This window comes from Camellia sinensis, unplaced genomic scaffold, assembly GCF_055761805.1.
Source record: "Camellia sinensis isolate YWXY unplaced genomic scaffold, ASM5576180v1 Unanchor4, whole genome shotgun sequence".
Lineage (NCBI taxonomy): Eukaryota > Viridiplantae > Streptophyta > Magnoliopsida > Ericales > Theaceae > Camellia > Camellia sinensis.
Window position 1 is genome coordinate 4,867,247 of NW_028129277.1, and position 17,851 is coordinate 4,885,097.

General features: G+C 37.3%; 3 protein-coding genes across 3 annotated transcripts; all 3 read right to left on the reverse strand.

Moving 5' to 3' along the window:
- Positions 1–2,994: 2,994 nt before the first annotated feature.
- Positions 2,995–4,705, reverse strand: LOC114297031 (uncharacterized). The gene is made up of 5 exons (XM_082912700.1): positions 4,553–4,705; positions 4,013–4,276; positions 3,434–3,877; positions 3,179–3,274; positions 2,995–3,075 (listed from the first exon to the last, which is right to left on the reverse strand). Exons 1-5 carry the CDS (start codon positions 4,703–4,705, stop codon positions 2,995–2,997), a joined length of 1,038 nt encoding a protein of 345 aa, XP_082768826.1.
- Positions 4,706–11,357: 6,652 nt separating this feature from the next.
- On the reverse strand, positions 11,358–13,647 carry LOC114297034 (uncharacterized). Its single transcript, XM_082912701.1, has 6 exons — positions 13,546–13,647; positions 13,276–13,455; positions 12,974–13,194; positions 12,471–12,885; positions 11,739–12,080; positions 11,358–11,537 (listed from the first exon to the last, which is right to left on the reverse strand). Exons 1-6 carry the CDS (start codon positions 13,645–13,647, stop codon positions 11,358–11,360), a joined length of 1,440 nt encoding a protein of 479 aa, XP_082768827.1.
- On the reverse strand, positions 13,648–15,128 carry LOC145816752 (uncharacterized). Its single transcript, XM_082912702.1, has 3 exons — positions 15,070–15,128; positions 14,256–14,313; positions 13,648–14,163 (listed from the first exon to the last, which is right to left on the reverse strand). The coding sequence occupies exons 1-3, from the start codon at positions 15,126–15,128 to the stop codon at positions 13,648–13,650; spliced, it is 633 nt and encodes a 210-aa protein (XP_082768828.1).
- Between the last annotated feature and the right edge of the window lie 2,723 nt (positions 15,129–17,851).

The window sequence follows — 17,851 nt, forward strand, 5'->3', positions numbered from 1 at the left end:
CATTGAAATTGGGGCCAAATTTGGTGTTTGGTTGTATACTTACAGCTACAACAAATTTACAATCAAATAGAATGTACAAAGACAAGTGATGGGCAGTCCTTTGATTGTTTGAAAAATGATGTTGGTATTGATTAATGACCCTGCTGCCTTGGTAAATTGGCCGAAGTGAAGTTAATATGTTTTTGGCATGTTGTGAACATTACCAAACTAATTGGTGAATGGTCTGTATAGAATACAAATAGTTTTGCTATATCCATGTTTACATTATAATTTTTCAACAAATCTTAGTCTCACTCTTTCATCAGTAGTAAGGTTATGTCCTTAACTTATTTTCTTAAGTTCACATCACCCAAAATTTCAATTTAATGGTCTATAACTGCATATTAGATTTCATTAAGGTGGCATGGTTAGGTTACTTATTACTCGCATTGATGTTATCCCTTTCTGAGAGTGTTTATACTGTTTCATTATATTGGGTTGATGAGAACAATTTTCCTTATGCAGATGGATGCCAGTCCCAGTCAACGTCAATCAGTAACAACTTTGAATAGAAGACTCCGGGAATTAGAGAGACGTGGACATAGACGTGCTCGAGTGCATTATGATGACACACACATTGCCATGGATGATGATCCTATACAAGATGCACCAGTTATGGATGATGACCCTACTAGTGATGATGCTAACATTGTTGATGAAGATATCCTTACTCAGCCATTTCTGGGAGGGCCAACTGACCCATCAATCCTTAAAAGTTTTAAAAGTCATGTTGCTGCAGCTATTTGGAATGGTGCTGATGAAAGGGGGCCCTTGAAGTGTCATAATCACTCGTCTAAGATTTGTTCGTGGCTATGGCAGGAATAAGGAAACAAAGCTACATTTGTAAACATTGTGGAGATATCAGAACTTGCATAATTAGCTCGTTGCACGTACCGTTTTGTCAACAAAATTGTAATGTCTAGTTTTGTTGAGAGATGACAATCGGAGACAAACACCTTCCATTTGACTGTTGGAGAGATGACTATCACATTGGACGATGTCGCCACTATCCTAGGGCTTCCCATTGTAGGCAAATCTATTAGTGTGCGTAAGTTGTCAGAAAGGTGGGCCATTACAATAGTAGTTAATACCTTGGAAATTAATGAGCAAGAGGTTAGACATGAGATGTCTAGTGTTGGAAACAATTCAGTGAGGCTTGAGTGGCTGATGGCATACTTTCATAATGTCACAGACAATGATTCATTGGAAAGAATTGCATGTGCAGGTAGAGCATACTTGCTATTTTTGTTGGGTTGTACACTTTTCAGTGACAAGACTAGTACTAGGGTCCCCGCTGTTTATTTGAGTTTGTTGTCCGATTTGACGATTGTATCTTCATATGCTTGGGGTGTTGCTATATTGGCATACTTATATAGACAGATGGGGCACGCTAGTAGGTCCGGCATAAAACAAATAGCCGGTTACATGACACTTCTTGAGGGATGGATTTATGAGTACTTTCGTGGATTCCGACCACACTTGAATATGAATTACACTCGAGACATGCCACATGTTTACCGTTGGACTTCTCGGAGAGAGTTTGGTGAAGAGACATAGTTGCAGGCTTTTCGACAGAAGCTTGATAGGTTGAGTGTACATGATGTAAGTTAGAAAGTCCTTCAAAATTTGAAACTCAATATCATACAAAATTTATAGTTGTCATATCTTACAATTATTATTGTTTGTAGGTTATTTAGGACCCGTACCAGAGTCACAGAGATGTCCGTCCATGTCACCTAGTTACGTTCTACCATGATTGCCTAAAGTGTTTGGAAGTAGTTGAACCATATCACCCTGATAGAGTTTTGAGACAGTTTGGCAGAGTGCAAACAATCCCTAATCCACCACTTGGCCCTATGCGTGCCTCTCGAGCAGCCACAGCTCCACGCTACAATGTTATGTATGCATACTTAGACATCATTTGGGAGGCGTGGGATAACCATGTGTTATCTGATCGGAGGAGGAGTACATTGGTACAACAGCCTTGGGATTGTGTTCCTGGTTACATGGATTGGTACAAAACCATTACCCATATGTATGTTCAAAACCCTGCGCGTCATTCTCAGGTGGACCCAAATATTCATCATTATCAGTATCTTAGCCAAGATGCACAGATTCTTTTTTTTTTTAGGAGCACTATTACAAATTATTTATGTAAACTATTATAGGTTTGTGTATAATGTTGTATTTGTTCTTGTAATGTAGCGTATGTCACAGATATATCAGATTACTCATCCTTTCGTTGAGGCTAGCTATGAGGACATTGTTTAACATCCTGATAGACTTTACTATGCAATTGATGCAATTGAATAGTTTCTTCAAGATCAACACATTAGTGAAGCTGTGCCTAACACATCCGCTCAGGGTCGGTCTATACCCAGCTGTTCTTCTACACATCGTTTTGGAGCACATTACACTCGCCGGTCACGTAGTTGATAGTAGTTCATAATGCTAGCACAGATGGTTTCTGATGGTGCTAGTGGGTATAAGAAGACAAATATTATTATCATCTTTGGATTATGTACTTCTTGGATTATGTATACGGAGGCATGTATGTTGTGATGATGTTGATGGATTGAACTACTAGTTAATATTACTAGTTCTTCTTACATACTTATTGTTTAAAATGAAAAATCTTTAACAGTAGTTGCACTTGGTTAATATTATTTTCATTTCGTTTTGCGTTCAGACAATGTAAAAATAATATGACATCTATTCCATAAATAAGAGAACTATAACTCATATGATATTGTATTTAAAAAAAATGACCATTACATCAATCTATGTGAACTAGTAAATCATAAAAACTAATGACTGCTCTCTAAAGTCTTAAATCTCTCATGACTACTCTCTAATACATCAATCTATGTCAACTACATCAAATGTCTCCCGAGTAGCTACATTAGGTCCTATGTTATCTTTGAATTTTTGAATGTAGCTAACATATGCATTCTCTCATTCTGATGCACAAGGGTGATGGTGAACTCGCCAAAGCACAGCAATGGGAGGAACTGGATGACCGGCCTTTAAAAATACCTGCACGTACATCCAAAAATTTTACACATCTTTACCAAATCCATCAAATTTGCAATTACACAAATATTAAACAACAATGTACCGTTATTTTCATAACTTATACCTGCACAAAATGATTTCCATTGACAAATCCAATGGCAATCTCACGGCAATCAGCTAGGGTTACTGGTGGTGATCTCAAAGGTAAGAAAGTCAGACACTGTTACAATGACAAGTGGTACAAGACTACATTATAAAATAATGCAATAAGATGTCCTATGTCAGGCATAGTCATCCAACTATCAAAGCTTGCGCTATCTTCAAAATATGAAAGGATGTATGTCAGCTCCTCAACCCTCTCATGCGACCCGTATAGTACGACGTATTCATCTTTGTAATTGTTCAATTCAAATAGCAGATCACGCCTAACTTTCACCCAGTCATTCTTTCCAAGAACAAGTAAACTCGCAATAGCTCTAAAACCACAATTCCCATCATCATCTACATCCTTCATCAACTTTATGAATGGTATTAACATAGGTGGGAAGTTACCAGCATATGCACTCGGTAAACTTGTTCTTGTACGATATGTCTTTGTCTTCACATTCTGCTTCTTATCAAGCACTTTCGAAGCTCTCTTTTTCTTTGACTGACTGGAAGCTAATGTGCTCTGGCTATCATGGCCATCGTCAACCAACTCAAATGCACACGGGTCACGACGACAAGATATATCAGTTTTCTTATGTCCTCGATGTGGATTAGGTTTCACATCAAGCTCAATAAGAAAAGTGCTTGTTGGATTTGTAATTTTCCTCAACTTCTTCTATATATCTAATTTCATGGCAATATCAGACTCATTGAACCGCTTCAAAATCATCTCAAGTTCTGGAATACAAGTCAATTCCAATTTCTCAACCTTCGGATTATGCACACATATAGTAAGCCACATCCAATGTACATGTATGCTACTGAGTGGAATAGGACGGCCTTTTCTCATGTAATCTGCAATCTCGTGAGCACAAGATAAACCATGTGTGCGCCTAAGAACACACCTACATGTTGCAACATCAATTCCAACTGAATTTGCTCTCTTACTCTCTGCCAACACGTACTTCAATGCACAAATAGACACATTACCCTGGAGCTCTCTGAATTGAGAATGTTTGAATTGATGTTGCATAGTTGTCAAACTCTTCTCGAATGATGCTTTAACTTGAATGTGCTGCAACTCAAGTAGACAATGTATTTTTTCAAATGAAATCTCAAATGTTGTTGAATTGAGCCTAATTGCCTCTTCAATCTAGCATGATCACTCTCAACCCTGTTCATATGGATCTAAACAAAAATAGTCAAGCATAATAATTAAAAATAGCAATATGATTTATAAGAAATAAAAAAAAAACAAATATTACTGATTGGTTGTAACATTGCCAAAATGCATACACGTGTTTGTATGTACCACAATGAATTTTTCTTGATATGGATTCAACCAACTCACTGTAACATACTTGATTGCCTCCGAATAGTTACTGAAATCCTTATGCAGTGTTGCAAGGTGATCATTATATTCCTCTTCAATCGATGGCAATACCACATAGTTCCATGCAGTGTTAAACTTGTCCCATTTTTCTTTTGTCTCAAATTCTTGCATTTCGTCAATACATTCTTATTAATATGCCAACGACATAACAAATGTCGAGCATTCGAAAAAGTGTTGTCATTGGTATTCATCAAAGCAAGCTCTCTGTCTGTGACAATGACTTTAGGTAAAACACTGTTGTCTATAAGATCACGCATTGTTTGTAACGCCCATGCATAATTATCAACCCGCTTAGTTTGTAAGTATGGGATAGCCACGGAGAATGTCATATGAGTTGATGTCACTCCCACAATTTCAAGAAGAGGAAGCCGATATCTATTTGTCTTATATGTGCAATCCATAATCAACACACGACGGAATGTACGAAGCAAATCCAAACTCACTAGATGTGCCCAAAACAAGTCTGTGACAGTCATAGAGCCTTCCTCACATTAATAACGCTCAATGTACTTATGTTTTGCTAATTCACCCAGTAGTTGTTGCATCTAGGATCTACCAGCTTTCTGTAGAACCCTACATCGATGTCGTACATTATAAACTGTCTTCATTGTGCTCATATTAAGGGCATCCCTCTGTTTGAGTGTAATGAGTATCTCTTTTGGTCTTACTAGGCTCTTTGACATATCTACTAACAACGACTTTTCATTAGCTGACAATCTCCCTGAATATGAATGTCCTCGGAGATGCTCCGCAGCTCGATGATTATGCAATCCACAAACGACATTCAATATCTATTCGTCGTTTGTTTTCAACTTTTATGCCTTCAAATCAAATGGACATTCGCACTTCTCTGTACCAGTTTGTCTCAATAAGTCTTTTGAGCCATCTTTCATCTTTTTACGTGATCTATACTTCCCACTCCGCTCACAAGCAAGATAAAATTTTGGTCTCTTGGTACCGCCACCATAGTCCGACGTCCTTATAACAATAACAAAGCCATTTGCCCTTCCAATATCACGTACCCAAGTGAGCAATTCATCTTTGCTGTCGAAAACCTATATATAATGTCACACAACTTTCATAAGAACAAACTAAACAAACTAATTAATAAAAATTATGAACTTACGAATTTCATGTTAAACGTTACCTGTTTAGCAGTAAAATGACTAGTAAAATCCACCATAATATCCGATCGAACCTCAGTTTCTTTAGTGGATGTGATCTGAAGAAAACAATTTTCATTCGGTTGTACAAAGCTGAAAATAATAGAATAATTCGGCACTAAAAAGCCAAAAAAAAGGAAATAATTTGGCACTCTATAGCCGAACAAAATTATGAATTTTGGCACTTAAAAATGTGTATATTGAGATATTTTTGTTCCTAAAAGATGTGTGTACGGGGAGCAAATATTCAGGCAAGCCCGTACTCCTTTCTTCCAAGCTCCGCTTCTATCCGATCACCTGCGTACACAAAGGCAGTGAGCTACCCGGCGGTGTGTGGCTGGAAAACCCCTCCGACGGTCAAGTTAGAACACACACCAGGGGATAGATAGAGAGAAGGGAGAGTGTTGAGTGTTTAGTGTATGTCTCACCAAATGTTCATCTGTCCGCGTATGGGGGGCGCAGACGTGATTATATACCTTCTGCGCCCCAAATCTACTCCCAGTGACCTCTCAACACGTGGCACTGCTATCCCATCTGTCAACATAAACCTTGCTGAGCACTACCTAACCCAACTGCCTGCCCATTCTCCTGGGAGCTCGGCAGCCGGGCAGTTTCATCTCGACCATCGTCTGCCATGCTGCGCTTCATGCCCAAGTACTCCAACAGCTAAGCTCAGATGAGGACCGGACTCGGCGGCATCTCGGCAAAGCCGAGCTCGGGACTACTTACGCTTGTCTGTGGTCGACCTACCTGCCGAGCAAACAGGTACCTCGGTCCAACCTTGCCTTTCCTGGCGCTGGACTTTTCACCTGACCGGCTTTGTAACCACGGATCCTTGCAGTTCGGTCAATCAACGCGCTGCCTTAACCGAGCAGCTTCCTTCAAGGCCGGGCCACACAACTTGGCCCAACACCTGTTTGGCCAAAATCTGTCTGGCACAACTCTGTCCGGCCCAAATCTGTCCGGCACAAATTCCATATCATTAATCTCCCTCTCAATGTGTATAAAGAATTTATGTATATAATATTAGGGGTGTTGATAGATGTCTATTATAGTAATTTTTAATTAGGATATAATTGTCATTAAGTTAATTTTTCGGGTGCCTCTATTTACACACCATAATTTATCTCAAGACAAACCACTTCTAAAGGCACACCTTTAATAATTTGGTAAATATATATATTTTGCTCATCACACACCACAAATTTGCATATTTACCCATACTCACACACCCATCCACAACAATGTACACACAAACTCCCATATTTACCCTCACTTACTCACACACCCCTATACACCCGCCTTCTTCCATCTCCCCCCCCCCCCTCATTCTCTGTTTCAACCGGTGAACACTGTGTTGGTGCTCAACATAGAGTAAAGCAATGGTAAAGACGCTGTTGGTGCTCAAGTAAAGCATTAGGTGAGTTCTCATTTGGCTTAGATTTTAGGGTTTTATGTACTTTTTACTTTTACCATTGCCATGAATGAATCAGTTCCAAACCGTTTGACACTGTAATTTCGAACCCCAAAAGCTGTACAGGCTCGTTTGATACTTGACTTTCGAACAAAATCATTTTGTCCCGCTTGTTATTGTTGAACTTGTTCGGACCTAGAATGTTGAACTATAATGCTTTGTTCGATTCTTTACTGTCGAACAATATATGGTTCCCCCCCCCTTTAATTTCCCACACACTGGGAAAGTTTCTAATAAATTGATATAGCCAATATATCTTTATAGAAGTTGATGAACACAAAAACTAAATGTAGAATCGAACAAAGAAAATAAATAAATGGATAAGATTTTTGAAAAACAGACTTCATCGATAAATTTTTTAAAATCTTATCCATTTAGGTGTTCTCTGTATTCAAGTCTATGTTATGTTTTTTGTGTTACTCGCATTGTTGTTGACTTTCTATTAAATAGATGGCAGTGTGTCTATGTGCATGGTTTTCTCTAGTGTGAAAAAATAGTCTCACTTTGTAGGCATATAAAGAAAATACTTTAATAATTTAAAAAAAAAAAATGAAAAAAAAATTCGTGGTGAAGTGTAATTTGGGATTTACACTGTTGCTAATTTTGCAAAAAACATAAAACATATAATTAACAGGAAGAAATCATAGTTTAAAAAATGCAGGTCCCTACACCTAAACATAATGATGAGAATGAAAATCTCAACTTGTTCACAATACATATTGATTGATAACTGATTCACGAATCACGACCGAATTTACAAAGGATATAGCCTTTCATAGCCAATTTCGGCCAATTTTGCTATAAAGTGTTTTTTTTTTCTCTCTCTCTCTCTCTCTCTCTCTCTCTCTCTCTCTCTCTCTCTCTCTCTTTTTCTTCACTATCACAACTATGTTAACTATACTGCTAGTACATTGTGAATGATATCGATTGATGTGGTGCATAAAAATAAAAATAAAAATAAAACTAAAAGGAAAATTAAAAGGAAAAGAAAATGATTGTCACTTTGACATGAATCATTCTTATATTGCTAAAGAAAACCAACATTTGACGTGGGATTATTTTACTACTAACACGACATCTCAGATCCATTAGTTTTCTTACTAATATCAACAAGACTGCCACCTCGATGATTTTGAAAAGATTTTATGGTGAAAATCTTATAAAAGCTGGAAAGTGAAGATGATACTTAAAAGTTTTATTCAACTGTTGTTGTCATGAAAATAACATCTATGACTAGAAAACATGACTTGTGCTCTTGAAAACATTGGGCAAAATTGAAATGAAAACATATAGGAAAAATTCACGCGAATTGTGTTGTTGAGACTTTCTTGCTTGTCAAAACCAATTTGTCTGCAATTTTTCACATATAATAATATATGTTTGAATATGAACTCTTTGGTCACAAGATTTAGTGTCACCTTTAGATATATAGTATTATTAGGTGAGTAGTTCTTGTTTGAATTTGGTGGGAGATAGTTGGCCATCATTTAACAATTCAATTTACTAATTAATTAATAAAAAAAATACAATGAATGTAGCAGTGGTTGCACACCAAAAATGAGCATTAATTAAATGTGTTTATATATCCTTGTCATGTCCCTTAGAAGCAATTCAATTAAATAAAGGGACATGCCATGTGGCGTGTCCCATACATATCCTTGTTGTGTCCCCACATTTGACACCGCTATGGCACCTTTCTTGAAGTGTTGGTGCTTCATAGGTGTGAGTATTTTAAGATAAATGATTTGTGTTACTTCTGTTAACTTTATTATTTTTTGTTTCATTTTAAAAAATGGATGACCCTTCGCGTATTCCACCCAGTGCCTCAGACAGACGGCGTCGTGCATTAACAAATCCTGCTCGTGCCCAAGGTCGAGGTCGGGGTCGGGATAGAGGTTGGGGTGATGATGTTGTGTTGGAGGAAGCACCTCAAATCTTGGAAGAGGATGTGATTGATAATGGTTCAGGGGATGACGATGATGCTGCTGATGTTGATCAAGTTAAAGAGGTATTCACTGGTCCGTTTCCTGAGGGGCCATCAGATCCATCAATATTGAAGAGCTTCAAGGCACATATTGCAGCAGTTATATGGGATCAGAAGGTAGTATATATTTTTTACCATGTTTCATTAATTTAATTATTTATTGAACCACATTATTTATGTTAATTATTAATTACCTTGCAGGAGAGGAACCCCTTAAGGTGTTATAATCATGCGTCCAAGATTCTTGAGTGGCGGTGGTGGTCAAGAACCGACAATAGAAGGTTTAGAGACATTATGCAACAGTCAAGCCTATCTTTTTTGGTCTATTGCACATATCGGTTCGTGAATAGGATTGTCATTTCTGCATTTGTTGAGCGATGGCAACCAGAGACAAATACTTTCCATTTGACAGTTGGTGAGATGACAATGACATTGGATGATGTGGGTACCATCTTGGGGATCCCTATCATTGGTAGATTAGTTAGTGCTTTGACAGATCAACAGGCACATGCACTTGTGGTAGCTGCATTGGAAGTTGATGATGCTGAAGCAACTGAGGAGCTATCATCTGCTAGGGGACAATCAATAAAGCTGGAGTGGTTACAGAGCAAATTCAATGGTTGTAAAGATTCAGACACCGAGGAGTCCATAGTTTGTGCCGCCAAAGCGCATCTACTATTTCTATTGGGATGTACACTGTTTAGCGACAAGAGTGGGATGAGAGTTCCTGTTGTGTACTTGCAGTTGTTAATGGATGTGACTGATATTCATACATATGCTTGGGGTGCAGCTGCATTAGCATATTTATACAGACAGTTGGGATTTGCCATGAGATCAGCGATTCGACAGATGGCTGGTTACATGACATTGTTGGAGGCATGGATTTATGAGCTTATCCGGCTATTTAGACCTCACTAAAACATGGAATATACTATACAATTGCCTAATGTGCATCGATGGACTCCTCGTCGGGAAGCTAGTTCAACGGTATTACACCTATAGGCATTACAGAAGAAGCTTGACATATTGGCATTTGATGAGGTATAACAATTAATGTTAGTTCAATTACGTGTTCTCGTTCCATGTCACTCATCATGATTTCATTTGTGTTTCTCTCTTAGGTTACTTGGGATCCATATTGAGATTACCGTCAACATCACCCATGTCATGAGACCACATTCTACAGCGACTGTTTGAAGTGTCTGGATGTAGTTGAACCCTATCATCCTGAAAGGGTTCTTAGACAGTTTGGTAGGGTCTAGACCATCCCACCTGCGCCACTTGACCCTGTTCGTGCTGTTAGAGGTGTCACAATAAGCCGATATACAGTGATGTATCAGTATCTTGATCAGATATGGAAGAGTTGGAATAATCATGTGTTATTTGCTTGGAGGAGGAGTACCCCACTCAGACGTTCGGCTGATTGTGTTGATGGTTACATGCAGTGGTATACAAACATCACACACTTATATATCGAGAACCCCGCACATCGGTCTGGTTTTAACCCACGTGCACAGGATAGTCAATCTGATGTGCATGATGTTGAGGTATGACAATATTGTGCACATATCGTTTACATTTTTTTTAAGGATGGCTTGTGCTAATTACAATTGTATTTGTTCTTAATGCAGCGTATTAATCATGCACTACGAATTGTGCATCCTATCATCGAGGCGGGCCATGATGCTAGTGTTCATGAGCCAGATAGGTTATGTGAGGCATTGAAAGGGCATCACATGTTCTTCAGGGTCAACAAATTGATGAGGCTGGACCTAGTTCTATTCCATTTCGGACATACAATCATAGGAGACGAGTACATGATAGGTAGTTGGTTTTGTGGTAATCTTGTTTTGTTATTTTGTAATGGAAAAGAAGTACTCTTTTTGATGTTTTTGTTGTTTTGTAATGAACAAAAATTACTCTACCAATGTTTTGTAGCGAACAAGTATTCATGGTTTTTATTTTTGGTAATCAACAGGAAGTATTATGCCAATGCATTTGATACACCGCAATGAACAAGTACTACCATGTGCATTAAATTAACTCAAAGTTTAATCCAACTCAACTGTTTAAATGCTAATCCACAAAAATGTATCGGTAACTATTTAAATTGCATAATTACAACTCAACTCATATACATCATTACTCATCAAGGTTAATACAATTAAATGTCTCTCTAGTAGCTACCCCTGAATGAATAACTTCTTTAAAATGCTCAACTCGGCGACTATATGCAGTACCCCATCCAGCCACACATGAATTATGAAACTTGCACCAATTGGTAGCTATCGGTGGAACTGGATGACCTTGTAACATGAACACCTACATTGACAAAGCTTTAAGTATGAGAGCGATGCAGTACAAAATGATAAATGTATTACACAAATCATAATGCTATACCTAGACAAAATGATTCCCATTAACAAACCCAATAGCAATCTCACGCCGTTGAAATTGTGATATTGGCACTGATCGTAGGGGGAGGAATGTAAGGCATTGTTGTGCAGATAAGAGGTACAATACCACATTATAACAAGATGCAATAAGATGACCCATGTCAGGCATAGTCATCCAATGGTGATACCCTGGATTGGGCTTAAAGTATGATAGAATATCGGTCAGCTCTTCAATCCTGTCATGTGAACCATATAGATGAGTGTAATGGTCTACATGTGTGTGAAATTCCTGTAGGAGATCACGCCTGACTTGACCCCATTCAGGCTTTGTAAGCCCCATCAAGCCAGCAATGGCCCTAAACCCGCAATTGCCATCGGCATCTACATCCTTGATAAGACGTATGTAAGGCTTCAATCCAACTGGAAGGGCATCAACATATGAATAATTTGTTGTACAAGTCCGATATACCTATTCAACAGGGAAGGCATCAACACATGAACAACAAAACAAGTAATTTATCATTAACAAAAATGTAAGTAAAAAATGATTACATGTACCTTCTCTTTGGCAGGCCATTTTGTTTGTACTTTGACAAAATCCTGTGTGGGGATCTAGGTGCCCATAGATGAGTGGCTATCATGTCCAGACTAAACCAACTCAAATGCATATAGGTCTCGACGCGTAGATACATCTACCTTCTTATGTCCCTTACCTCGAGGGTTGGGCTTCACATCCGACTCAATCAGAAAAGTACTTTACGGATTTGCAATCTCTCCTAACTTATGCAGAATTTCCAACTGCATAATGTAATCAGATGTATTGAATCGTTTAAGTATAAGATCAAACTTTGGTTCACACCACTTTATCATTTTTCAACTTTTGTACTAGCTCAAGAGTTCTCCAGTAAGGATTAATGCTATCAAGTGGTATTGGATGACCCTGTCGAATGTAATCCGCAATCTCATGGGCACAAGGTAACCTGTGTGTTCGTCGAACAACACATCCACATACTGAAGCATCAATGCCAGCATCATTCGCTCGCTTAGTCTCCACTAAGACATGATCTGATGCAGTTATGGAGATATTACTTCGGAGCTCTCTAAAATGGGATGGTTTGAACTGGTGTTGTACAACGATTAAACTCTTCTCAAACGATGCCTTAATATCAACATGCTGCAACTCAAGCAAACTATGGATCTTGGTCCAAGAACACTCAAAATTGACTTGATTAGAACTAAGTTGTCGTTTAAGTTTTGCATGTGCACTTTCAGCCCTGTGTACAATGGAAACATTAACATAATTAAGTTTAAATAATCAAAATCATAATGACTAATAGTGTAAGATAGACAAATATATATTACTTGTTGGTTGTAACATTCCCATAGTGCATACAACTATCTATCCATACGGCAAACTTATCCTTATATGGATTTAACCAACTTTGAGACACGTCTTGCATTGCATGAGAATATGTATCAAAATCTGTAAGTAGCCTAGCAAGGTGTTCATTGTATTCAAGCTCAGTTGAGGAGAGTACTAAGAAATTCCATAAAGAGATAAACTTGTCCCATTCCTCCTTACTCTTAAACGTTTTCTTACATTTCGCCAGTACATTTCTACTAATATGTCATCGACATAATAAATGTCGAGATGTAGAAAATACACTGTCAATAGCATTCATCAAAGCAAGCTCCCTGTCCATGACAATCACCTCAGGAATAGCAATGTCATCAAAGAGACTACGCAATGTAGTTAACACCCAAACGTAGTTATCAATCCGCTCAAATTGGAGATATGCAAAGGCTACGGAGAATGACATATCGGTGGATGTCACACCAACTATCTTAAGAAGAGGAAGACGATATCAATTTGTCTTATATGTGCAATCCATGATCAACACCTTTGGAAATGAACGGAGCAAATCTAAACTTACAGGTTGTGCCGAAAACAAGTCTGTGATAGTCATCGTGTTGCTGTCACACCTATGCCGCTCAATGTAATTATGCTTTTGTAATTCACCAAACAACTGTTGCATCTATGATCTTCCAACTTTCTCAATAACATTATTCCTATGAAGTACACTGTAAATGGTTTTCATAGTTGTTACATTCAAAGCATCCTTTCGTTTCAAGGTAACCAAAATCTCTTTTGGTCTGACCATGCTTTTGGACATATCTACTAATAATGATATTTCCTCCTCAGATAATCTTCCTGCAAATGAATGTCCTTCAAAATGTTTAACAGAAGCATGGTTATGCGTTCCACATGCTACATCTACCATCCAATCATCATTAGCCATCAATTTACAAGCCCTCAACTCAAAGGGACACCCGCATTTCTTTGTACCCGTTATCTTCACAATTTTTTTACTTGAATCATCTGCTTTTAATTTCTTATGAGCTCTGTATTGACCACTTCTCTCACAGGCAAGAAATATCCTTGGTGTCCTATGACTACCACCATAGTCCGATGTCTTGATGACAATCACAAAACCATTTTTCCTTCCAACATCCCGTACCCAACTGAGCAACTCTTCTTTACTCTTGAAAACCTACATATCAAATTAATCAAAGTCATTAAACATTCGGGGGGAAAAAAAAAAACTAATTTTCGACATGAGAGTCTCATTAGTAGTAAATTGACTTGTATAGTCAACAAGACACTCAGATCTAACATTACTGTATTCCGTGGATGCACAAATCTGGAAAAATAAAAAATAAAAAATAAAAAAATATTATACTTGTTCGACAGTATATAGTCGAACATGGCACATATGTTCGACCAATTATAACCGGATATGTAGTATTTGTTTGACACATATGAACCGAATTATTGATATAAGTTTGACAGTAATTGACAGAACAAAAAAAATTTGTACGATAGTAAATAGTCGAACATTACATTAACATACAACTCTGTATAACCAAACTAATACAAACGGTTTACCCCTCCCCGAGTACACGAAAACGGAAAAAAAAATGAAAAAAATAACCTTTTTGCTGCTCTATTGTTCCAAATCAGTGTTGTTAGATGCATCCATCATTCAAACCAATCAAAATCTTTAATAATATGTATATTTTTTATTGTTTCTTTCAAGGGTTTTGGGTTTTGTTTTAGGGTTTTTGAATTCTTGACAGACAAGATACGTCCGTAATGTTTGGGAATAAAGATGTGTACTATATTTAGTATTGTCCTTCATGGTAATTATACAAATGGTGTGTTATAACCTTTGTCCTTTCTGGTCATTTTATCTTAGGTTAAAATTATAATAAAAAAAATTACTTAAGAGTGCTGCTATTAGCACCTACCAAAATTCTTTGGACTCCCCATTTCTTTGGACCTCAACCCTAAATCCTAAATTTTAATAATATTTTTTTAGACACCCCACTTATTACCAAATCTACCCATATTCATAATATTTTCACAATCAAATGCACACCTACCTAATTTTTCATACCTCTCCTTCCCTGACCGTCGATCTACTGTGTTCATCTTCTCCACATCAATTGAATCCATTTTGCTGCTGAAGTGCTTCAACACTTTTCTTTGGACATTACTTTTTTTTTTTTTTTCTTTTTTCTTACAAGTGTTTCAACACTTTCGAATCAAGTGGTGCTGCAATTTTTCGAAAATTCAACACAAAGGTATGATTTACTACTATAGAATTTTTCATCTACCATCAAAGGTATAATTTATTTATCTTTTCTCTTCAATTAATCATAACCACACAAATAAAAAACCCTTTACCAACCAAAACCACAACCACACAAAACCCTAAAAGCCAGACACTTTTCCTCAATCTAGCACTTAATTGATGGAAGCCATCCCAACAAATTGGGATTGGGCCAACAAACCTGTTTCCTATTCTGCTAAGCAGGATATATCTTTGGGCAGATAAGGAACATTAAGGTCTACCCCACTACTTATCATACATCCTTTTGTAACTTTCACCTATCACCATATCACTCCTAGTAGTGCTGGCAATTGAACAAAAACTAACAGATAGATTTCTATTTTGAAAGGGTAGACTACCCTTGACCAATATATGGTTACATAAATGCAGACAAGATGCAATTGACAGCAATAAACAAACCGGCCTTAGTTTCACATGATGTAAGATGGAGAACGGATTTAAATAAAGTAATTCACTTACAAGAAAACCATATGCTTCAATATATGTCAAACATCTTTAGAAATTTTACAGTGCTTAAAAACATGCACCTTCTGTGTCCTGAGTATGACTTACCATACTCATAATGCTGCAAGCCTCTGTCGGTTTTGGCAAATGATTTGATTAATGTTTTTGATTCTTTTATAAGATTTTATCAGTTAGCAGCAAGACTTCCATTCTATTATATACTTCAGTGGTTCCCTGAGGAGATGTAGTCTATAACATGTAAAGAATTACATTTATGAACAGTTGTATTTCTTCTATGCATAGCTTGTTCCCAAATGCGGCTTAAATCATAACTACAATTCATATCAAAATGCAAAGCTTTAAGCATTTAGATTCAAGTTATAACATGCATTTTCCTGTTATAGTATGCTAAAAAATTAAAAAAAACTCAATAAAATACTGTGGCCTGTTTATTGTATTAAAAGAAGGTAAATAAGAATTGGTCATGACACCTATCTAAGATAGGCTTCAATGACACATCTAATTGTACTTGGTGGACAGCTATAGTGAAAAGTGCTCGAGATCGCCCAACAGCGTCTAGGAGATGTAATGTTGTACTTTCTCAAAAAGTGGCTAAGAGACCTCAACGAACTCATAAGACTAAGGATCAAGGTAGTGGAGTTAATGAACATGACATGAATGATATAGGTGCTGCTTTAGCAAAAACGGTTGAGGTTGAAAACAATGGGGCAATCAATTGAATGTGAGTGACATGGGTGATGATTTGGGTGATGAACCAATAGATATGGGTGATGAACCAACACACATAGGTGATGATCTGGGTGATGAACCAACAGACATGGGTGACTATGAAGACCAACCAGCAGATACAACTGAAAAAGTTAATGAAGACCTCTCATCTTCTCTATTTATCGAGCTCCTTCTCGATTTATCAATCCACTATAAGAAAATAAACTTTTAGTAACCACTTTGTCTCTCTCTCGCTTATCACTCTATCTCTGTCTCTATCTCTCTTCTTTATCTGTCTCTCATAAAATTAAAATATTTAAAAAATTGATTTGAATTAAGTTTTGAAAAGTGTTTTGAATTATGTGTTTGGTTATGAGTTTTGAAAAGTAATGATTATATTTTGAATTGAGTTTTGAAAAATAGATGTAGAATTATGATTTGAAAGCTCAAAACAAATACCATACTTAAATCAATGAGTAGAACTATGACTATCACCACTACTGCCACTACTACTACCATTACCTCTCATCCACCATCGCCACCACTCCACTACCACCACTACCACTACTGCCACTACTACTACCATTACCTCTCATCCACCACTGCCACTCCATCTCCTCTACTACTACTACAACTTCACCACTAATCTCCTTCGCCATCGTCACCACTACCACCATCTCTTGTCCACCACATTCACCACTACTGCCACTCCCTCTCCTTTGCCACTCCTATTTTAGTAACAAAAAAAAAAAAAATGGACCGCAGAAAAATATTTTTCATTGACAAAAAAAAAAATAACTTTATTTTAATGGAAAATATTTTTCATTAAAATATTACCCTTACTTCTACAAAAAAAAAAAAATCATTAAAATAAAAATGAAACATATCTCTTTCACTCTTTGTCATTACCCCTACTCATCACTCTTTGTCTTTCTATCTATGTCTTTCTCTCTCTCTCTCTCTCTCTCTCTCTCTCTCACACACACACTGTGCTCGCATTGCTCACTCTCTTCGCCCCCTCTTATTGATTTACTGATCTCCCTTTCGATTATCGATCTCTTTTTTTTTCTCTCCCTCTCTCTCACTCATCACTCTTCACCCTAGTTTTCTCATCTCTCTCTGCTCTCTATCTCTCTTGCTCATCTTTCTTCTCTCTCTCTCTCTTTCTCTCTCTCTCTTTCTCTTTCTATGTCTCTCTCTCTATATCTCTTGTTCATCTCTTTTTGTTGTTTCTCTCTCTCTCTCTCTGTCTATCTCTCGCTCATCTTGTTTCTCTTTTTTTTTTCTGTGTGTGTGTGTCTCTTTCTCTTTCTCTCTCTCACTCATCACTATTCTCTCTGGCTCTCTCGTCTCTCTTGGTCACCTTTCTTCT

Excerpts from the sequence above, each read along its gene's own strand:
- LOC145816752 (XM_082912702.1), bottom strand. The coding sequence starts at position 15,128 with ATGGATTCAATTGATGTGGAGAAGATGAACACAGTAGATCGACGGTCA. Across the intron at positions 14,314-15,069 it reads CGACGGTCAGGGAAGGAGAG|ATTTGTGCATCCACGGAATA; the intron begins GTATGAAAAATT and ends TTATTTTTCCAG. Across the intron at positions 14,164-14,255 it reads GTGTCTTGTTGACTATACAA|GTTTTCAAGAGTAAAGAAGA; the intron begins GTCAATTTACTA and ends TTTGATATGTAG.
- LOC114297031 (XM_082912700.1), bottom strand. The coding sequence starts at position 4,705 with ATGCAAGAATTTGAGACAAAAGAAAAATGGGACAAGTTTAACACTGCA. Across the intron at positions 3,878-4,012 it reads TTCCACTCAGTAGCATACAT|AAGAAGTTGAGGAAAATTAC; the intron begins GTACATTGGATG and ends TTAGATATATAG. Across the intron at positions 3,076-3,178 it reads ATGGAAATCATTTTGTGCAG|GTATTTTTAAAGGCCGGTCA; the intron begins GTATAAGTTATG and ends ATGTACGTGCAG.
- LOC114297034 (XM_082912701.1), bottom strand. The coding sequence starts at position 13,647 with ATGCAACAGTTGTTTGGTGAATTACAAAAGCATAATTACATTGAGCGG. Across the intron at positions 12,886-12,973 it reads GGGAATGTTACAACCAACAA|GGCTGAAAGTGCACATGCAA; the intron begins GTAATATATATT and ends CATTGTACACAG. Across the intron at positions 11,538-11,738 it reads TTGCATCTTGTTATAATGTG|GTGTTCATGTTACAAGGTCA; the intron begins GTATTGTACCTC and ends TTGTCAATGTAG.